At 34.4% G+C, this 24,738-nt stretch overlaps 2 protein-coding genes across 9 annotated transcripts in view; one reads left to right on the forward strand and one right to left on the reverse strand.

Moving 5' to 3' along the window:
* Positions 1 to 311: 311 nt before the first annotated feature.
* Positions 312 to 24,738, forward strand: part of LOC117573088 (zinc finger protein 2) — a 56,469-nt gene continuing 32,042 nt past the window's right edge. For 6 of the 8 annotated variants that reach the window (XR_004572627.2, XR_004572628.2, XM_052006253.1 and 3 more), the window contains exons 1-2: positions 5,235 to 5,621; positions 18,756 to 18,803. Coding sequence is in view for 5 of the 8 variants with exons in the window: in XM_052006253.1 (XP_051862213.1) it covers positions 18,783 to 18,803 (21 nt within the window). In the remaining 3 variants the exon portion in view is untranslated. Of the gene's footprint in view, positions 352 to 5,234; positions 5,622 to 18,755; positions 18,804 to 24,738 lie in introns of those variants that run through there. The other 2 variants (XM_052006251.1, XM_052006252.1) reach the window with 2 other exon arrangements.
* LOC117573089 (putative uncharacterized protein DDB_G0277255) overlaps positions 23,367 to 24,738 on the reverse strand; it is a 72,747-nt gene continuing 71,375 nt past the window's right edge. Inside the window, exon 7 of the mRNA XM_052006262.1 lies at positions 23,367 to 23,587. Coding sequence (XP_051862222.1) covers positions 23,486 to 23,587 — 102 coding nt within the window. The 3' untranslated portion in view covers positions 23,367 to 23,485. The remainder of the gene's footprint in view (positions 23,588 to 24,738) is intronic.

The raw sequence follows: 24,738 nt of genomic DNA on the forward strand, positions 1-24,738 counted from the left end.
TTGCATATTTTGTCTCATTCACGCCTAATTACCACAGCGTGGTAATAATTACCCCAAACTCACGCTCACGCTCTCTCTCTCTCTCTCTGTCTCTCTCTCACACCCTCCGATTTTCTCTTACTGCTTTTGCTTCCACTGGCAATTGGAAATTGCTGTGCCTTGCTCTCTTACTCACCCACTCTTTGCAGTGATATGCCGGTTACTCTCTGGCTTTGCACGCTGCTGTCGCTCTCTGCGATGTGTTGCTCTTTCGGGGTGACAAAGTATCTCAATGATACAAAAAAGTAAAGTCACTGCTACTACTAGTAGTATGAAATCGACGGTGGAAGCGACCAGGTTCACGCTTTCGAGGTACAATAGAACGACTAGTGCAATCTTCAAAACAAAAACAACAACAAAAATCACAAAAAGCAAAGCAAAAAAACAAAAAAAAAAAAAAACAAACCAATAAAAAAATATATAACTAGATATTATAAAATATTATCGAACATTCCCATATAATCTATTATACATACAAATATGCATTATATTTGTTGGGAATAACTGAGTGTTTAATGTGTGTTTCGGAATACATCTGGAGATTCTAGGAAAATAGTCTCAAGATATGTGAATGCAAGCAAAATAAATTAAAAATTACAAAATGTATAAATTGTGCCAAGAGCTATAGTACGTGAAATTGTAAATCGTGATTTGTGCACTTCTATAGCATATGTTTTATAAATCCAATACTAGTTCGCGAAATACAAAGAAGCTCAAAAAAAAAAACAAAAATAAATAAATTCATAAATAAATTAAGTAATGATTACAAGACTGATTTCTAAATCAAAATGTGTATATTTGGTTTTACTTAAAACAAGGATTATCAAAAAACGAACTTTTAATCAAATGCTCTAAAGACTCCAAAACATTTTTAACGCTCAAAACTTGAAACGAACATATTTACTATATACTACTATTTTGAGCAACATTTAAATGAGAGCATGTTTGTTTGAGTGTATGTGGCACACTGTGTGCACTTTTGGCTAAAAGCAATTACAATTTAAATCCAAAATGAATTTGTAATTTAAAAAAAAAAAAAGAAGGGTAGAATATGAGCGAAGCGCATTGAAAGGAAAAGGAGAACCTTTTTATCAAATTGCTGGAGAGCGTTGAAAGAGAATGTGTCGTTGCGTTGCTGCAAATAATGTGCAAGAAGAGTAGCACAAATTTGCAAATGTCAGTATGTTGCATATCTACTTACTTATGTATATATATTGAGAGAATTTCAGAGCGGGAGATGTGAAGTTACTCATAAAAAAGGGGTGAGAGATATTAAAGTATTTACTTGCCTCCGGCGATATAATAAGGCACGTGGTCCATAAGAGCAATGTATGTATGTATGTATATATATGTATATGCATACACACACAAATACTTACGCATATGCGAATGTAAAAACGCGGAGCACTAGTGTGCGTGTGAGAGTGTAAATGTAAACGAAGCGCGTTTATAGCGAAAGAGACAGAGTGTCGTTGTGGGTGGATGGGTGTGTGTTAGTGTATGCATCAAAAAGAGACAACTGTCTCGCACGCCATAAGCAAGTTGGAATAAAAGTGTTGACATTAAAAATGCAAAAAGCAGGAGTTGGCAAATTAAATCGGCGCGCGTATCGAGCATACTGCTATCTAATGTCTCACTCTTTCAGCCTTCCACTCGAGCTAGTTTTTACAAAAAACGTTGAATATATGTATGTAAATACTTGCATATGCGTATGTGCACATACATATGTAAGATTTATGTACATACGTATCCCCACATACATACATATGTATGCATTTACATACTCACTTATCCACGGAGTATAAAAAACTCCAGCATTATACATTAAGATGTCGATACCAGTTGATTCACAGTATCTTTTTTTATAATTTATCATTCACAAAAAAGCGGAATTTTTTATCGATGTAAGATTAAAATAAGTAAGAAAGCTACACTCGAGTGTGCTCGACTTTGAGATACCCGCTACCCATTTTGAATAAAAGTAAAATATTGCGGTATTAATTATAAAATATGCCGAAAGAATATACCATCAACTAATAAAAATAATATACCAAATGGTATATTGATATGATACTGCATCCAAGATATACTATAGAGTACAAAGTAGATTGACGAAGACCCCTAGTAAGTGACGTTTTTGCCCATACAAAAGTATTTTTTAAAGAACTTCGACAATTTTTATCTGATCGCAACCAAATTGTCAGGCATCACTAAGAGTATAGTTATTTTTGTTTGGTATCTACGCTTCTTATTCGAGTTTTGTCGATTTGCTGGGGCGGAAGTGGGCGTGGTCTCTGAGATCTAGGTGTGCATACGGACAGACGGAAAGATCAAGAATGTATATACATACTTTATACGGTCGGAGATGCCTGTTACATAAATTTTCTGCCGGCACAAAGTTTTAATACTTGTGGGGTATAATCAAAACATGTAAGAATAATACCTGATGACTATCACTAAATCAAAAAGCAGAAAACAAAATGAAAACTACAGTCAAGTGTGATCGACTGCGATATACCCGCTATTAATTTTCAATAAAACTATATTCTAAAAATACTAAAACAACGAAACTATATTTGATATCGACATTGCAGTAAATTCATAATATACCATACAATACAAAATATCTCTAATGATCTGTAAGATCCAGTGTTTTATAATGGCAGACGGATAAAAATACAGACGGCTATACAAGCTGTTGAAGCTGATTCAGAATATATATGTATATATTCATGTCGTCGGCGATGCCTCCTTCTGATCAAAAATATATGCACTCGGAGATGCCTCCTGTCTGTCTATCTGTTACATACATTTCCTGCAGGCACAATGTTATAATACCCATCTACTCAATGGATAATGGATAGCGGTTTTTAAAAATAAATAATTCATAAACGAAAAGTAATTTACACAGCTGTTGAATTTTGTTCGACAAATGCTAAAAATAACAAAAAAGAACGATCTAGTTCACTTAATCAATAGATTGAATAACATTTCCAGACTCACTTCCTCACATATCAGAGAGATCCGAGATTGATCGCCGATCGTTAATATGTAATAGAGTTCAACTAAATTTTAATGATGCGCAGTCAGGTGTGCACAACTTAGAGATACTAATTGGGAATAACATAAAATCTGTGCGTGGGCTTTCAAATTGTTCAATAAACAAGTAAGAAAGCTACAGTTGAGTGGTGTTGACTGTGAGATACCCGCTACCGATACCCATTTCGAATAAGAGCAAATCAGTGCGACATGATTCTAAAAATATACCAAATAATTAACCGCAGACATTAGAGTTCTAAACATTGTCAGCCAAGGCAGCTTAGACTCCATTGTAGCAGGCGTTTTTTGCCATATAAAGTATTTGTTGAATAACTTATACAATTCTTAACAAATTTTTATTTATTTTAAACAAATTTTCAGGAATCATAAACACTAGCTTTTATTGTGTGTAACGAAAATCGACTCTAGTTTCGAATTTCGATATTTTTTGATTTGTGAAGGCGGATGACAAATGGTGTCTCTTATAGTCTCTGAGATCCAGTATTTCATGCGGACAGACAGACAGACGGCTATTGATGCTGATCAAGAATATATATATTTTATACGGTCTACCTGTTACATAAATTTTCTGCCGGCACAAAGTTATAATACCCTTCTACCCTATGGGTAGCGGGTATAAACAGAACAATCTTGAAATAATATTTTTAGTTTGAAACAATCCTACATCAAGAATTTTATGCTAAATTTGCATTTTAAGATTTAAAAAATCTTTTTTTAAGCTTAAAATCTTGTTTCAAGATTGTTTTGTTCTAGATTATTATAGAAAAGAAGATTGGAAATCTAAATTTAAGAACTTTGCGAACTTAAAAAAAAATTTGTTTTGTTCTTGTTTCTTAAAATGTTGGAATTTCCTTTCTTTGAAATTATAAGTAAGTAAAGACGTCGCTAATCATTGTGTCGTGTTGTTGGTCTTATAAAAAAGTAACTGTTATAAGTGAATAATATTGAAAAAATATATAGAACATATGTTACATAAATGTGTAAATATTTAATATTTAAATATTTGGGAAAAAACCGCTATATATTTATATTGTTTTTGCCTTCTTGGTTCGATATTAGGATTTTTTCAATCTTGAAACAGGAATATAATCTTGAATCATATCTATATTCATGTAGAATTAACCTAGAACGATTGATCTTCATTTAAGATTTTGCTTCTTGGTTCAATTTTAAGATTTTTTCCATTCTTGAGACAAGAGAATTATCTTGATTGGCCAATCCATATTTTTTTCGATCTTGCTTTAAGAATAAAACTGTTTTGTTTAATTTTGACATAAAAAATCTTGATTCATGATTTTATGCTTGATTTTAGCGCGTTTTTTTTTTTTTCTGTGAGTGCAAAAAGAACAAGGTATATCGAAAATAATAATCCATCTGATCAATATATATTCGCTAATTTGAACTTTGTCCATATATTGTATTAAAGCATATTTAACTAGTTGGCAAATCAGAACATCGAATTGATAATCCCAATTGTGTATGCTGAGTGTCTTGGAGCATTTGCGAGTAGCTGGAGAATTCCTCAATGTAGTATAAAATACATTCCAACATATTCTTAACACCGTAAACATAACATATGTTATGTATGTTTATTATGTTACTGATAATTATTAGCAAAACTGTTAAAAGTGTAACAAAAGCCAGCCACCTGTCGGTCACCCGCTCACTTATTATGAAGACTGCTTCCCCTTGCACCCTTGCACCCTTATTTCTGCATTTCTTTTACTTGTGCTGCCTATGGCATTCACTACTACAATAATTTAGGGTACCAGGTACCCATTGCCACATGACGATACCGGTTTCGCTATGAATTTCGATAACTCGACTCATTGTGACCGTGTCCTATTCGTATCCTCTCCCTCGTCTTTTCTTTTTGCTTTTTTTATTCTCTTCTCGTCCTTGTAGAAATGTGAAGTCTTCCTTCACACACATACACACACACACCCAACGGAAATCAACCGTCAAATTAAATATTTTCTTCAAAATTCTCTGTAAATGTCAATTTTAGTATGACTTTCAAAATATATGCAATCAAGAAAACTTGAAAAATCTTCTTTTATGCTATTAGTTAAGTTTCAGTTGCAATATTATTAATATTAACTCGATTAAGATGTAATAAAACTCACTGATTTCAGGTGCAATCCCGTTTGAACTCGTCTGACTACACGTTCGATACAAAAAGTTCCTATAATATTTAAGAATATCATCACATTGAAATAGTACAAAAATAACGTTTCTATGGACTCACTTCCATAAAGCAACTAATAAAAATAACTCAAGAAATACTATATACAATTAAGAAACAAAAAACAAAGTAAATGATCAAAGCATTTATCCAACATGTAAACCTTAATCGCTAATTCAATAACCAAGAAACACCAAAACCAACAAAATAATTCAATTTACTCACATATGAAGAGCAGAAAGCAGAGTCGAATCGAATCATTATAAGGTCTCCGAATTTCATCGACGAAACGATAAATTCATTGACATTATTCCCAGGACGGATCCATAAACAATCGGTAAGTATCTTTGATCTTTACTTTACTTATATATTTCAAATTTACAAGTGCAAAAAATATAAATAAATTCTCTCTTTGAATTGAAAGCTGTTACATTTCAAATTAAAAATTCATTAGCTGGAGTGATAATTTTGCAATCAACAACTTCATATAAAATGTGGTTTGCTTAGAGATTGAGTACATTTTTGTACATTGAATAATAAGAATAAGAAGCAACCCTATTTTGCAACCAATTAAAAACTTGTCGTACATTTTAATTTACACTACATCCAAATCTCTCTTTCGAAAAAGCTTAATTAGCAGAAACTCTAATTAGCCAATGACAGAACAGATATCAACTTGAGTAATGTGTGTATGAGTATATAAGAGTATATATAGAAGATGAGGTGAGCCGAGCTCATATCTATATCTATGTTCTTGTCAGTATATATGTAGCAGAGCTGGATATGCGGGCAGTGCCCTACTGAGTGCTGAGTTGAAATAAAAACAACGCGCCGATAATGACGACATGACAACACAATGAAGAGAGCGGGTCGCTTGAGTTTGCCTCCTCTGTGCTCTTAATGTACATATATTGTATTTTTTACAGATGCTGTAGACCTCTTTATCAGCAGTCGTACTCTCGCATTCTCAAGAGAAGCAAAAAGAAGAGAAGAGATTAGAAGAGTAAAGCAACAGTGTTGCACAGCGCGCAACAACATAAGCTCAAAACTTGATTGGTCGTGCTTGTTGTGCGGCCCACTAACAAGTATCCCCACCCCTTCCCCGCTCACCACCACGCCACCCACCCAACCATTGCGCTACCTCATATGTAGTATTGCTTGTTTGTTTTTGCTTTCTACTCAACTCTGCATTGCTGCCTGACTGCAGTGTAAATTGTGCCACCTTGCTCTTGCTCTTGCTCTCGCAGAGCCCTGTACTGCTGCTGTGTCTGTCTCTCTGGATGTGTGTGTGTGTGTGTGTGTGTGACGCTCGCGAGAGAGTGGTAATGTATTTGTATGTGAAGTTAATTGCGCCTTTTCGCCCGCACACAGTCACACAACTGCTACTGGCTGAAGCCCCAGCACGTTGTGATTCGTTATCATATTAAAAGGGAGGAGCAGAACGCTGTGCAAATACTTGTTTTAATTTCACACATACACATACACATACACACTTTTATATACATCCACAACTACACCAGTAATTAATCAGCGTGACAAAAATAATAGATGTTCACGTACACCCACACACACACACACACATACACATACACATACTACATATGTACCTTGTAAATGTGCGATTGACGAAGCCCAATTAAAACAAAGTATCTGCAGATATATGTACATACGAATTTAAGAGTTACATTCGCTCTTCAAAAAACCACATACATTCATACACATTACAAATTGCGCACTTGCCTTTCTGCCTTGTAATTCAATGCAATGAATGATTTTCCCTGTGTAAGATTGGGTGTGGCTGGCACACTAAACCAAAATTTACATACAACTCTATGAGTCTCCAATAATATACAATATACTGGAATGTAAAGATGTATTTCATTTTGTATACTAACATATGTATGTATGTATGTATTCAACAGCTAGAATAAATTAGCAAAGCATGTAAACGAAAAAGAACGATGTGAAAATCAATTGCAACGATAAAGTTGCAAAAACCGAGTTTAACATTTACTACAACATTCGCATAAATAAATAATAAAAATAAGGAACTTCTTGATAAAGTACACAATAAGGACGGAAATCAATGTAAAATTTTATGTAAGAAAGAACATAGTATGAGCATGCACACGAAGGAACTTTTAACAATTCGTCATCTGCGTAAATTTGCATTTATGCTCACATACATATGTTTATACATAAGCGGTATTCAATTTTATATTTGTCAAAAGAGATTAGTATACATATGCGATAGGATGCAATAAATGCTCTTCTATACACATATACATGTACATATACATGTACATATGCATATACATGTACATATACATATACACACATATATATACATATGTAATTATCTGTGTTGTTACTCTCACGCTCTCCCACACTCACTTTCTCGCTCTTTCTTGCGCGCTGTCTCGCTACACATTGCAGCAAAACAAAAACTGATTGCCAACTTCCGCGATGTCTATACACTACACTACGCTAAAATTTCAATCCCACTATCACGCGCACACGCACACGCACGCACACACACATGCGTACAAGAAAATAGCACACAATAGAAAGATGCAAAAGCAGAAACAAAACAGGAAGGATAAGGGGATGGATGGATTAAATTGAGTGAGAGGGTGCCGACGTTTTTTAGTTGAATCTCAAATGAGATGAAAATATCCTAAACGAATACGAATGTGAAATCTGAGCGCAGGAAAATCTGACAAACACACACTAAAAATGAGATGGAAGAACAAGCAACCAACTGCATTCTAAAGAAAAAGGCTAGACAGACTTGAGTAATTGTATATTTTATGCTCCTGAGGAACGCAACTGTCTCGAGTTCGGAATCGGAATTGGGCGCTTCTTCGTCTTGAACTGAACTTGGGGCCCATTCAACTTGGCCGTCGCCCCATCCCTTTCCACTATGAAGTAAGAGTGTATTTGTCTTCCCGCTCGCTCGTTCACCAACGAAGCACCAACAGCAACACCCACAACTCAAACGAAAAAAACAGAACAAAGTAATGTCCGTGGGGAGAGCACAGTCAGTCAGTAAATGGTGAAGTTGGTGGTGGTGAAACGTTGCTAGCGAAGTGGAGTAAAAGCAAAACAGAAGGTGTAAGAACGAGATAGCTTGCTGGTCGCGACGCAACGGGACGCGGCTCAGTCATCGCATCGCATTATGTATAAATTATTTATTTTCATTATATTTATGCCCCCCACGCTTCTGGTGATGTTTTTCGATATATATATACATATATATATATATATACATATGTATATATATTTGTGTGTGAGTATGTGTATGTGTATGTGTGTGTATAACACCCTAAAATCTGGAAATCAGCAAGGACAGAGGGGCGCTACTCTACTGATTTCAGTTGAGTTGGGCCGCAGCTCGTCCTCCTTCTTGACTGAGACTGAGCATAGCTAGCACACAGTTGATTACTATCAAATATACATATTTTAATTCACATTCGAGTACACAAATGCCGATTAATATAAGAGTAAAGTTAATTTATTTATTTTTAAATACAAATGGTCGAATTGCAATATAACTTGCGAAAATTGCATTGTTACTTATCGAAGGTCCAATTATATATGTATATTATTTACTGTAAAGTGTAGTTTAAAAATAAATAAAATAGATCTCTGAAAGCTAGTCAGAAACACACATACACAGAGCGACACGACGCAAGAGATACAGAGAGAGAGCACTCGTTGACTCGTTCGCTCACGAGCTTACGTTTTGCTTTTATTTTAATTAAAAGCTTCTCTTAGACTTCATGCTCTCTTTGTTACTCTTCGAGACCAGATGAAATCGCTTATAACTCTCTTATTGGAAATGTGGGCGTGAGCGAGATGAGTGCGTTAGACTTGAGTTTAGTGGCAATGATTCTACTTTTACGGCTTATTGTTTTTGTTGCAATGATTGCTGATGCTGCTGTCGCTGTCGCTGTGGCTGTGGCTGCTGCTGCTAATGTGAGCTCGGTTCCTTTTTCTGTTTCTGTTTCACTCGCGCTCGGCTATTGCCTGGGAGTATTCTCATTACTCCTGCGCTTTCTTTCGTAACCCTAAACTTGCTATGCTTTGAAATGGTCATGGGGCAAGGGGGACGCCACATATATATGCAAAGGCGTGGCTCCAGCACCAGTAGAGTCTGACTGCTTGGTGTCTTCACCCTGACTGCCACCTGTGAAAGATTTCGTAATTACATACAAGTATGTGTGTTTATGTAACTTTATACGACGAATTTGGGCAGTCGTAGAATATATGTAGATATTTCTATTTACGCTGATACGCTGTATACGAATACATAAAAACGTTCACCTATGTACACGTTTTCTTCAAATGCAGATTTCCATAATTAATTCTATACAAATATAGCAGACGTACATACATATGCCTCTCTGTGTGTGTGTGTGTGTGCCTCTTTCACTCTTATGCGTACAAATGCAATATTCGCTGACTTGTCTGTTGAGTTGTACCATCGCATCTTTTGATTGGTCGTTTACCCCTCCTTCTCCCCAACCCCAACCCCAACCCCATCCCCATGTCAATACTCCGCCGTAACGACGCGCCGCAGCGATTGCTTTAATTAGCCTGTGCTCATTTGCTAATCGCAAAGCGCGAACGCTTAACTCGTTTCTGCTGTTTCGTTTCGTTTCGTTTCATTTCGTTTCGCTTGGACTCCTCCCATTCTTGGGACTACAAGCAATCTAGTACATCACACAGCATGCATGAATTCTGTTATGTACATACATATACATACATATGCATATGTATGTACATGTGTACGTATGATGCATTTTGTGTGCTCTAGATACTTACGTATAATTTCTGGAGTGGCATCAAAATTAATAATGCAAATAAATAAATAAATATTTAGTACATATTCTATATAAAATAGTGCATATGAAGAGTCGAATACTCAAGCATCTCTTAAGCTTTACACTAAATTTAAATTGAATTTTTCACATTGCAAATTGATATATGTTTTCAAAAATTGTATTTATATATTGCAATTAAGACTATTTGTAACTTGGGGGCCAGCAACAACACGATTTGTCGTATCTATTTTACTATGTTAACCCATCAAATATTTGGGTTGCTTCAATTGGTGCTGAAGTTGGAACTCTCGTATAAAACCAGCACCCGAATCATGCATACATATGTATGTATGAATGTATGTAAGTAAATACACATACATATGTTATCGCAAGTTTGACCACACTTTTGTGTTGTCTATGTGTGTGTGTGTGTTTTAGACTGTACTTAGCACCTACTCCCCTCGTAAAGAGTACCAAATTTTATCTTTACGGCCAATATGAGTTTTTTGTTGTTGGCTTGGCTGTTTATCGAATGCCTGTTTCAAGGGTGGCATTTGCTTCACGACGTGTCGACGGCTTCAGAATTTAGGGAGAACCGTACACATACACACACACACACACACACTTTCTGTTTATTTTCCATTGTTGATATTTGTGAGGGCCCAACGCCAGTTTCAGCTGTCAATTTTTAAAATCAATTGTAGACCCAAAATCTGAATGGAAACTAAGAACTTCTTATGAATGTCTATGTAATTGCATCAATAGTCTATAATTTTTAAAAATACATTGTCTCATGATCTTAAATTATTTGTGCATATATGTGTGTTTTGTACAATATATACATATATTCATTTTGACACCAACAGACTAACTAGACTAAAATTTCAAATCAATTTATCACAATTTTCAAAATGCTCTTAATGTGAAAAATGCTAAAGTTTGTATGATTTTTCTGCCATAAATCGCTAGAACGTAAAACTTTCATCTGAATACATAAAAAATATGTAAACACTTTTAAGATATTTCGAAAACTTGTAAGTAATTATTGTGTTCACAAATTACTTTCCAAATTGAATTGAATTTTAACAAAATGTTGCCGCAAATAACGCACTCACAATACATTTATATCAGTATATATTGTATGGTCGAGGATATATCACTCAGTCGAGCACACTTGTTTTTATACCCGCTACCAATAGGGTAGAAGGGTATTGTAACTTTGTGCCGGCAGGAAATGTATGTAACAGGTAGAAAAAGGCATCTCCGGCCCTATAAAGTATATATATTCTTGATCAGCGTCAACAGCCGAGAGGATGTAGCCATGTCCGTCTTTCTGTCTGTTCGTATGAACACCTAAATTTCAGAGACTATAAGGGAGAGCTATAATTTTTTTTAAACACGATTTGCACGCAGATCAAGTTAGTTTCAAATTTTAACCACGCCCACTAATTTTATATCCCGAATTTTGAAATATACAATATCTTGCTTTTGTTTTTATTCAAAATGGAAAGCGGATATCTCACAGTTGAGCACACTTGACTTTAGCTTTCTTACTTGTTATTCATTATATTATATACATATAGTATTTACTTCATAGCTCTTAGAATCAGGTTTACTGGAACGCCATTGGCGCAAAGAGTTGCTCCCCCACATGCGAAATGCGGAATGGAAAGAGAGGGGGTCAAAAAGGGCACTAATTAGACGTCGTGCTTGTTTCCACTTTTGCCACCCTTGAAGCTCAACTCTCCATGCGATGAGAACGTTCGGGCTTAATTGCAAATAGCCAATTTAGATGTATTCTCTGCTTCGTGAGATTGAGCGGCATTGAGAGCAGAGCTGCAGCACTGTCCAAAGAGAGTTTCGGAACAGCTTTGCCTGCCATTGGTCGCAACACTCACCCATCACCCACCAACTTTCCCTTTCCGCAAAAGTGTTCTCCTCACTGTATTTCCTCACTCACTGGCTGTTAGCCTGGTTCAGATGAGTACATGAAAATATCTATATACAACGTACATAATCTGTAAATACACATACGGTGTCATAAATCTCCCTGTCGATCGGATCAAATTTACTCAGCTACACTCGATGTTTCCATTTCCAGTCTCGAAAATTTCACTGAATATATGCGATTATTATTGATTTAACATCTAATAATATGTTACCTAAGAAGCGGGAATTAACTAACTGAGCACTATATGTAACATATTCAAATTATAATTATACATGTTATTCATAGGGTATATCCTTGTTCTTACAGGAAATGTATGAAACAGTTAGAAGGAGGCACTTCCAATTCTATAAAATATATGTATAGTATTCTTGATTAGCCATTCGAGATGCAGAGACATTAGAGGTGCAGAACTACCGATGTCACTATCGGGACTATCGATGGTTAGCCACCATCGACACGCTCTCGATATCGGCGTGCACTCTTGTTAGTGGTCAATCGCTATCGTGGTTGATATTTTGGTTTTCCCATCTCTAATCTCTACATTAAAAGTGTGAACGAAAGGAAATTTCGTGCATTTGTGGCATAGCTTTACAAATTCTAATTAATAACAAAATGGATAGTCTGCGCTATCGATAGTACTTGATAGTTTCCATAAACTATCGACTGTCGACGATAGAAAAGGACGAAGGAAAATCTATCGTCGATAGTTGTAGATAGTGCAATAAAAGAAAATAATTTAATTAGTTTTTGAAGTAATCCATATTTATTTATCCCACATGTTGTGTTGTTTTCAACAGCTGTTATGCTTGAAATCAGATCAAGGTTGTTTTCGATTTTTGCCACACTCACATCGCCGTCAATCGAAACAAGTACGAAAGCTTGACTGTACGATACCCGCTACGCATTTTCAATAAAAACATATACTTAAGATATACCCAAAAATGTACTTATATACCAAAGCCGATATTTATACCATAGAGTAAAAAAAATATACTGGATTGACAGTCAAAGACACTATGATTCGATAGAAGTAGACTTTTTTGTCATACAAAAGTATTTTCTAAAAAAATCCTACAATTTTTATATGATCGCATCCAAATTTTCGGGAATCATAAAAACTGTAGTTGTTATTGGATCCAGCTTAAAAATTACACTTGCTATTCGGAAGTTCGCATGCGAAAAAAATTATATCTGTATATCTAAGTCTCTAAGTCGTCTTGGCTGTTTTGGGCAAGAATATACATATGTATATACTTTATAGGTTCGAAAATATCTCGTTCTATCTATTGCATACATTTCCCTCAGGGACAATGTTATAATACTTTTTTGTGGTATGGATAGCGGGTATAATTTAGGGTAATTTCAAAGAATGTCGCGATTTACGAATGTCCAATAATAACTACAGTAGTTATGATAACTCTTTCGAATTTTTGTTGAGATAAGGTAAAAGTTTTAGATTTGTAGATTCAAGAAATAGTTTTGTATGCTAACAATCAGATGCTGCAGTCGGGTCTTAACGTAGTCTTAACTCTATGGAATTTTCTCAACGTAAGTTTAGGCTAATTTTGTAATTATAAAACAGAATTTAAGAATCTTCATCCTATATGAGATGTTAAAAATAATTGATTTGCTTAAAGATGTTATAATTAAAATTTTCTATATCCTGCCAAAAACAAAATGCTTCGTCACACTTTTGTGTATATAGTACGAGTATATACTACATATGTACATATTATCGATCAATTGTTTTAATGACTTCAATTGACCAAGCAATGGAAATTTTAAAACTAATTGTAAAGAAATTTAATCAATGTGCAGTCCTTCGATTCAATCTATTGTACAGATAAGACTGCATGTGTATACAAATGTGTGTCTGTGTTTGCTTATAATCTTCCATTGTTAATTTGAGCAGTTGTTAGATGACACGAAATATTCTGTACGCATTGTAATAGCTAATGCCCAGACATACATACATACATACATACGAGTATGAATGTACATACACGGATAATGAACGTAATTAGAATGAGAGTAGCATCTGCAATGGAATGCAAAAGTGATGATAATGTGTCTAATGTGTGGTTTGGGAATATACGTATGTACATATGAATGTACATATGTACATATGTAAGAACATAACGCAATGAAATAATGAAGCACAAATTAAATGAAATTAAAAATGTTAAATGAATTTCAGCATACCTAGTGTGCTCATAATTATGATGAATACAAGATAATTAGTCGATTAAGTATTATTAAATTGGTGAATAATTAATGTCTTCCTCTATTATATTATTATTATATATGTATGTATGTATGTATATACAGTTTTTTTTTAGGTAATTCATATGTGCATTTTTATATATATTTGTACGTGTGTATATGTACATATGTACATCGTGTGTGCTGTGTTACACTAGTGCACATTTTGATTTTGACAATAATCCCTTTTAATGAGTAAAAAACCGTCTCGACAACTTCCGCTGCCGTTGTCGTTGATAGTTTTTAATTCTCGTTGTGCTTTGCGAGTCATCTTCGTCAAATTATAGTCTTGAATCACCCGCAATCACACCTTTGCTGAATACTACAAACATACAGACAAACACACACACATATCCAAGTAATCAAATGATTATAGTTTTGGGGGAGATTTTTACAAACACTAAAGAAATTAACTAAGCATTTAAAGGCAGAAAAAAAGAGTAAGCGCAAATTAGTTGTACATATGAATGTTGTATGTATGTATGTACATCATATGCACATATGTTCACATGAAAATAAGCAACCAATTTCATAGTTTTATCCCAATTCCCAATTCGGGAGAGGAAATGACAAAAATTAAACATTCATTTGCTCCAGCTCCAGCTCGTGTGGTACTCTATGAAGATAGTTTTTCACGACCATATCGTATTTACTTTCGACTTCTATGTAACCGCTTGAATATATATTTGGTTCTTTGGCTACCAAATAAGAAAGTGACATATAAGTTGCACGTTAGTGTATCCGATAGGGTAAAAGGAGACATTTCCGACCCCATAAAGTACACATTTTCCTGATAGCGTCAACAGCCGAGACGATATAGCCATGTCCGTCAGTCCGTATTGAAAACGGGATATTAAAGACTATAATTTTTCTTAGATAAAATTTGTCTTTAGATTTTTTCTACGCCTACAAACTGAATAAATTTTGATGTTACAGTCATTATTTTCAGTACATACAATCATAATAGCAGTCCCTACTAGTGCTGCAAAAACATCGAGGTTTGGCACCATCGAGGTTTCCGATGTTTTAAAAATAAAAACATCGATAGTATCGATAGTGTGCCGATGTTTTTGCAGCACTAGTCCTTACGATTTCTGTTTTGGTTGCGATTAAATAAAAGATTAGGATGTAAGGAAAAAATAGTTTTATATGGCAAAACCGGCTGCTGCATTTGAGTCCTAGTTGGCTTGATTTCCAATATGGTATATTTTAGTTTCTATGTTATATAGGATTTACCATATGTTATGTATTGTCTGACTTCATTTAAAATTTTAGTGAAGAAAATAATCATTGAATGAAGGAATTTTTGGCGTTGAATTTTATATAGGTATTATGTACATTCATAATATAGATAAGCATTTCAATATTAATTAGTCACTTGGAAATTTGTCAGTCTCTACACCTACATAGATCCCATTCTCTATAAGGGCTAGATTTTCGTACATGTTTCGGGTAACAGTGCGATCGTAAAGTAGCGTATGGTAAGGTACAGATTACAGATGCCTTATTTTATCAAAAACAGATCAAGTTTGTTTCAGATTTTTCCAATTCCCACATCCGCCCCGCCCCGCCCCGAAAAACGAAAAAATCGATTAGTAAGCGTAATTTGAAATTTAAATTTTAATTTTAATTTATACGCAATAGTATCCACAGTAGTATTTATGATTCCTGAAAATGTGGTTGCAATAAAAATTGTGGAAGTAATACTGCAATCGAGTCTTAGTTGATTTGGCTGAAAATCTGATGTATTTTCTATTCTACAGTAAATACTTTTATGGTAGTACTATAACGATATACCAAATATAGTCTTCGGTATATTTTTTGTATTTTTCGGAATATTAATTTGGTATATTTGTAGAATATGCTGTTATTGAAAATGGGTAGCGAGTATCTTATAGTCGAGCATACTCGATTTTAGCTCTCTTATTTGTCTTATTTTATTTATCTGTACGTGATTGGTGCTGGCTCAATGAATGAGAGGCTTCGTGAATTTTGAAATAGTTTAACACCTTTTTGTGGGACACGAATTATGTCGTTGGCCGTTTCCAGTTTATGGGCATTGAACTCTTTTTATTTTTCTTTTTCTTTCTGCTTTTCTCTGTCTCTGTCTCTGTCTTTGTGGCTTTAATATTGAGCATGATCATGCGCAAATGGATACTTACCCGAAAGCCGAAACTGATGCTACCAAGGGAGATTGATCCGAGGCACTGAAACATTCATAAGTATGTGTGTGTGTGTGTGTCTCGCAAATTATTATTCGACTCTTCACTTTAAACGTGCACAATACGTATACACATACTCGTACATTATACACATCTACATCTACACATATACATATACATGCATACGTACATAGAGCCAATTACGTGAACGCAATATTTAATTACCGCTCAATAAAATGCGGAGCTGACATGAAAGGGTAAATTAAAAGTGGCCATAAAAACGAATCTGTGTCGAATCAAGCCGAATTTTGTTTACTCTAGATATATTTAATACCTATTTGTTTAGCTAATAACGGATTCAATTAATTCAAATTCTGAACACAATCGGAATCAAAAATTCAATTCCATTGCATTTTTGGAGGATACTAAATAAAACTGTAGAGTATTTTAACAATAAAGATCAGCGATAATAATTGAAAGTGTAATATCAATTAAAAAGTCTAGTTTTTTTCTAACCATTTTTTTTTATTTATTGTTAGTCCGATTTTCTGTCCACGAAAGTAAAATCACTAGCATTATTGTATTAAATTGTTTGATTGTACATTTGAATTAGAAACAAAAAAAATTAACAAAATTAATAAAAATATTATATAGAAAGTCGATGATTAAAATGCAATGTCAATAGAAATTCTATTGAGCACATTTTAAAGTGTATATGTCTTAAGCACCAGTTATAATAACATAATTGGAAAATAGCTGGTTGAACTTAGGTTCTTGTGGTTTTGTTCCTCATACAATATTTGGCGGTGCTAGGCCTTGGTATAGCTTAACTGAGTCTTTTGTCTGAAATTAGGACTGTTCCTGTGTCCAAAATTAGTTTCGTGATTCGAGAGTAATCATATAGCAGAGTACAAATTTTCTTTTCCCGTATTGTGTTCTCTAACAAAATGCTGTGAGTTAGAACCAGTTTTGAAACAAAGTCAGACTTGCTTTGTGAGACCTTCTTAAATGACACCTGGCAACATAACATAAGCACCTTTCATATATTCACAGTTTACGTATTCCGCTCCGCACTCATGTTATTATTGATAGATGTGATTCTATTTCGCCAATCATTTCAACTCATTATGAGATTTATAAAAAGAGGATCACAACTGAAGTTGTATAAGATAGCATATCTTTTTTAACGATAAGAGAATAATAATGAATTCCAAATATCTTAAGATAGCATACATAAATATTAGGTGGTTACTCTATGTTTACCCGAAACCAAGATGTTAAAAAGTTTTCTTTGAGCAAATAGGAATTCAATATAGCAGACAAAAATGACTCTAACATTTTGTTTGCACTCCAATATAAAACTTCAAGTAAAAAGATTATAGTCGAGTCTTGTTGTATGTGAGATCTCTTCTACCCAATTTCAACAAAAGTACAACTAGCACTGTTTTACTGTATAGTGCTAAATTAAATAATATATTTGGTATATTGATAGAGTACCACATTCAAAATATACCATAGACGGCACAATATACCAGATTGTCGGCCAAAGCAACTCAGATCCCTAGTAAGTAGGCGTTTTTGTCCATACAAAAGTATTTTTTAACAACTTCCACAATTTTTATCTGATCGCAACCAAATTTTCAGGAAATTGTTATTATTGCGGGGGCCGAAGTGGGCGTGGTAAAAATTTGAAACAAACTTGATCTGCGTGCAAACATAACAAATGGTGTCGAAAAACAATTATAGCTCTATCTCTTATAGTCTCTGAGATCCAGTGTTTCATACGGACAGACAGACATGTCTCGGCTGTTGATACTGATCAAGAATATACTTTATAGAGTCGGAGATGCCTCCTTCTACCTGTTACATATGTACATATATTAGGACTTAGCAAAAGGTATATTTGGTATAGGAACATACCAATAAATTTATACCATATGCAGTAAGAAATTTACCAGATTGTCGTCGAAACCAATTATCAATTTTATGAAAAATCACTAATCAAATATTGCATATTAACAAAATAAGAAAAATGAAATTTGCAACTGGAGAAATATTAATTTGATTTCAGCACAAAACATTTTAGAACTAAAATTATTTATTAAATCAAAGGTCATAAAAAAGTTGTTGAGATTAATATTGAGTTTTGCATTTACCAATATTAAATATAAATTGTAATGTTTCCTCAAGTAAAAATTAAATAAAATGATATAAAATCAAATACAAGATAAATGTAAATAAATAACCAACGAAAAATTCATTTCTTACAGACCATAAAACTTTTGCTATGGGGGTGAATGACTCACCTAACTTTATCGGTAAGTTTCACTCAGTTCAACTTCATTTAAATAAAGGTATAATTATTTTTATATGGAACTTAACGCGCAACTTTGATGTTAAATAAAAATAGTTGTATTGAAGATATTGACTTATTTTTTTTTTAAATTAACGACATATCTCTTATGCAAAAGTATATCCAGTTTTCATTTATTTGCATCAGCAACTTTTTTTAATTAAAATCAAAAAACAACAAGTAAGAAAGTTACAGTCGAGTGTGCTCGACTGTGAGATACCCGCTACACATTTTTAATAAGGGCAAAATATTGCGGTATCATTTTCAAAATATACCGATAATACCAAAAAATACTAAAAAAATATACCAAATGGTATGTTTGGTATATCGATACAGCACACCATTTAAATATACCATAGACGGCACAATATACCAGATTGTCGGCCAAAGCAACTTAGACCTCTAGTAAGTAGGCGTTTTTGCCCATACAAAAGTATTTCTTTAATAACTTCCATAATTTTTATCGGATCGCAACCAAATCAGGAATTATAACTACTATAGTAATTATAGTATATACCAAAATTCGCAACTCTAGCTTTAAAATTGCACTTGTTATTCGATTTTTTTTATTTGCGGGGGTGAAAGTGGGCGTGGTAAAAATTTGAAACAAACTTGATCTGCGTGCAAACATAACAAATGCTGTCGAAAAAAATTATAGCTCTATCTCTTATAGAGTCTAAGATCTACATAGGTGTTCATACGGACAGACGGACAGACACACAGACGGACAGACGGAGATGGCTATATCGTCTCGGCTGTTGACGCTGATCAAGAATATATATACTTTATAGGGTCGGAGATGCCTCGTTCTACCTGTTACATACATTTCCTGCCGGCACAAAGTTATAATACCCTTCTACCCTATGGGTAGCGGGTATAAAAAGTACAACAGTTTTCGGACCAGAAAAACTCTGCGTAAAAAACAAACATAAATTAGTTTAAAAGAAAGCCATTTATTCATAAAATATTACACAAATTAGTACGAGGTAGGATAAATAGGAAGGTTTATTGTGCCAATCAAGCGTTTTAGCATTGCTTAAACCAATTTTTCGGTGAATTCTGGTGCTATTTCGATCCACTCATCCAAAATTGCTCCCGAGGGAGGAAACCGCTCGTCAAACTGGGCCAAAAAGGGAAATCTCTGCGGGAAATTGTCGAATTTGTTTTTAAAACGCATTCAATGATTAAAAAAGTCCAAAACAAATTTGAATCAAACCGGCACAGTTCAATCAAAGCCACATTCTGGCCTCCAAAGTTGACCGATCGAGAAGAGCGGGAGGTTTTGAAGTCGGTGAGGCGTAATCCTGGGTGAACTGCCTCAAAAATTGGTCAGGACATAAAGGAGAACTATAAGAAGGATTTACATGATAAAACAATCCGAAAAATTTTGGAAAAGGAGGACTTTCATGCTATATTCTGTGGTGGAATGTAGAATTATATCGATATTACAAATAGATTTCGGTATATTGTAGAACTTTTTCGGTATATAAACGAAAGCGATAATTATACCCGCTACTCATTGGGTAGAAGTGTGTTAGAACTTTGTGCCGGCAGGAAATGTAAGTATGTAACACACTTAAGGAGACATCTCCGACCCTATATATTCTTGATCAGCGGCAACAGCAGCGATGATATAGGCATGTCTGTTTGTATGAACATCTAGATCTCAGAGACTAAGATTTTTTTCGATAGCACTTGTTATGTTTGCACGCAGATCAAGTTTGTTTCAAATTTCAAATTAAACTTCTGACACATGGTTTAATAGCTTGCTCATCAAAAAAGTGTGGAATATTTAAATTTGCAGGACTGCAACAGCTACTATTGCAAATAAATGCCTGTAAGCACATGTGCGAAAATACACATTTATTTATATTATATGTACATATGTACGTGCATATATATTTACATATGTATATTTCTTTGAATAGGTGTATATCTACTCCCCGTACAGTCTGTGAGTTAAAGCAAAACATGACATTTGCTGGTCAGGCTATTGTTGTCATTGTTGCCATATTTTCTCGTTGTTAACGTAATGAACTACTGTGACTGTGATACTTCTGCTGAGCCGTGGACCCTGGCTTAACATATTGTCTTGCTACCCTGCTTATACTGCATATGCACATACAAACATACATGTTTATATGTATGTATGTATGTATATGGACGTCAGAGTATAGCAACCTTTTCTCAGAACAGGAGGCAAAAGAAAACAATTCCTTCAATACAATGCACATGCACACATATTAATGTACATACATATACCACTATACATATGTATGTATGTAGCTATTTATGGATAACTTTGAGTTTTTTTTGTGATGTCTTTGTTTTTGACTCCTTTGGTTTATTATTATATTTTTCACCCTTCCCTATTTTTACTCGTCCTGTCCTTATTTCGACAAGCTCTTTTGTGCCCATCTAGCTTATTTAATAAATGGATTCAAATATAATATCCTATTGAAAAGGGGCACAGATTCGGAAGATTCTTCGCTATTTTCCGTCTTAGTCTAGAATTAGTTTATAAAATAATCGCGTGTTATACATATATGATCTTCATTCCATATACTTATGTACAACAAGTAAGAAAGCTACAGTCGAGTGTGCTCGACTGTGAGATACCCGCTACCCATTTTGGATGAAAGCAAAATATTGCGGTATTATTTTGAAAATATACCAAAAATACTGCAAACATATTAAAATTATACTAAGTGTTATATTTGGTATATCGATATAGTACCGCATTCAAAATATAGTATATCATAGACGGCACAATATACCAGATTGTCAGCCAAAGCAACTAAGACCCCTAGTAAGTAGGCGATTTTGCCCATACAAAAGTATTTCCTTAATAACTTCGACAATTTTTATCTGATCGCAACCAAATATTCACTTTACTACTATACTTATTATTGTGTATACCAAAATTCGTAACTTCTTTGATTTGCGGGGGCGGAAGTGGGCGTGTCAAAAATTTTAAACAAACTTGATCTGCGAGCAAACATACCAAACGCTGTCGAAAACGCTATGTCTTATAGTCTCTGAGATCTAGGTGTTTATACGGACAGACACACAGACGGACAGACGGATATAGGGTCGGAGATGCCTCATTATGCCTGTTATATACATTTCCTACCGGCACAAAGTTATAATACCCTTCTACCCAATGGGTAGCGGGTATAAAAATATAGTTATTTCTTCGAACTGACGGGTTGAACGAACTATGCAACTCACCACAGCCCAAAAACTAAGAATTTGTTTGTAAAATGAAAAATCTTTATACTTCTAAATCAATTTAATTTCCGATAAAATACACTTATGTCAACGTTTTTTCAAATCGTCGAAACATGCCAAATAATTACTTTACGACATAGTCTTCTTCTATTCAGCTTTTATTTCCTCAATCGACTCGAGGTCATCAACATGTTCCCGAGTCTCTTTGAAGTCTTTGTACAACTTATAAACATTTTTCTGCTACATGGTAGAATCCCCAAATTCCTTCCGTAACATCCTCAACGTTTCCAAAAAAATTTCAGTGATAGCACTTCTCTGATAAATTCAATCAAGCATTGTAAAACTCCAAGCGTAAATATAAATATTACTAATAATGACATTGATATGAAATTTTAGCTCATAGTCGTTAACAGTCCTGCCAACTCAAGAAAAAAAGACTAGCTCGAAATAATAGGTCCGCGAAGATTAAATTGAACTTTACTCTTGGCCTCCGTAGTACATAGCTTAGAAAATTCGATCGTTCAATGAGTGCAAACGGTACAAGCTATCATTGGCTTGGGTGTTTTAAAATTCTCATTTTATATTAAATTGAAAAGTCCTGGGTTTTCAATTAAAGTATTTATTAGTTGATGCCAAATATTTTACAACACTTTAAGACAAAAACTTATCATAATTACACCCACTACCCATAGGGTAGAAGGGTATTACAACTTTGTGCCGGAAGGAAATGTATCTCCGACTCTATAAAGTGATAATCTTAAAACTAGAATTTCGCGAATTTAGTCTTTGTGACTCCTGAGAATTTGGTTGCTGATAATTTGGTTGTCAAAGTTATTAAAGAAATACATTTGTATGGGCACTTCGGGGGTCTTAGTTGCTTTAACTGACAGTCTGGTATATTTTTCACTGTGGTATCATAATGTTTAGTATTTTTGCAGTATATTGTTGGTATATTTTGAGAATAATACCGCAATTGCTTGTTTTTTTCAAAATGGGAAGCGGGTATCTCACAGTCGAGCACACTGTAGCATTAATAAAGAAAATATTACATACATATGTACATATATGAAAATTCAAATGTGACGCGGACGAAGTTGCAGTCCAAGCTGGTTAACAATACGTTTTTATAAGTACTATATATACAGTACGTTTATTCATATGTATGGGGTAGGAGGCAATATTTTGAACGGTTAAGCTTCGGCAGTAAGACTGATCTAAAAAATTATCATATTCATACGCTTAAAAACTACATTCTCGGCAATTTTAATGAAGGCGGCAACAAGCTGAGCCTAAAATAAATTATATTTATTTTTCCTTTTTCGAATTTTTTTCTGCGTATTCTGTCGATTCTGAATTAAATTGAATTTTGAGCACATTTCATCACCGTGGAAGCGCAGTTGAAATCGCAGCCTGGAGTCAATTCTCAGAGCTTGTTCCTGGGATGTGGCTTCCTTTTTGTCGCAATCGTATCGACCCCATTGATCTCACCGAATTGAATGATTGTGAGTTGCTTTGTGTCTGAAAAAAAATCAAATTATCACAGCCATAACATATGTATGTATGCACACGTGATGGGTTTGGTGTGTTAGTAGGTATACGCAGTAAGTATGTCTGCGTAAATAAACAAGAAATACAAAACAAAAACAAAAATCTGGCAACAAGGGAACAATGCAAGCTCAGTCTGAAAACTCGGCAAGTGACACTTTTGTTTTATATTCGCAACTTTTTATTTTGAAATCTCAGAACAAAAGCGATTTCTGAGTAAAAATGCAACGTACCGCGAGCACACACACAATACACACAATTTGTATTGTGAGTGTACCTACACACAAACAGACAATACTCGTATGTATGTATGTATGTATGTACAAAAATTGAAGAGGTATGGAGGCACCTAAGTCTGTGCGGTGTGTATGTATAGGTAAGTATGGCTAAATAAAAGGTATCAGTTATGTGTGTAAAGGGTGTGTTACCCAAACCCCTTGCTCTTTTGTCATTCATGGTCATTGCTTGCTTCCTCTGCGTATCTCCGTGCTAGTGTGTGTGTGTGTACCCTATGAACAGAAATCACCCAATCCTTTTTACTATCCGGCCGACCACAATGACAGTTTGATGAATTCCCCTCGCATCAGATCTCAGGGACAATAAAAAACTCGTGGCTCATCTTATAATGCGTTCTGCACTACGCTTTTGAACTGGACTTGCATTCATTTGTACAGGAGCCAAATAGATTTTACTTACATGCATAACATACATAAATTATTCATAAATTAAATATTATTCAGCAATTCACCCTATTGTTTATTATTTGTGGCGACTCGTATTTATTTCTGATTAATAAACTTTAATATGCTACGATCCTGTATTTATATGTAATCAGAAAACCCCACTCTTAAACCCAAAACTTGGTATACCATACCATACGGTAGAACGTTATTTTAAATTTGTACCGGCAGGAAATGTATGTAACAGGCATAAGGAGGTATCTCCGACCCTATAATGTATATATATTCTTGATCAGCGTCAAGAGCCTAGACGTTCTAGCCACGTCCGTCTGTCTGACAAAACTCGAATAACAAGCGGAAATTTTTAATATATATGTACAATAATAACTATAGTCTTTATGATCTCCGAAAATTTGATCCGATCAGATAAAAATTGTCGTAGTT

Source organism: Drosophila albomicans, chromosome 4, assembly GCF_009650485.2.
Source record: "Drosophila albomicans strain 15112-1751.03 chromosome 4, ASM965048v2, whole genome shotgun sequence".
NCBI lineage: Eukaryota > Metazoa > Arthropoda > Insecta > Diptera > Drosophilidae > Drosophila > Drosophila albomicans.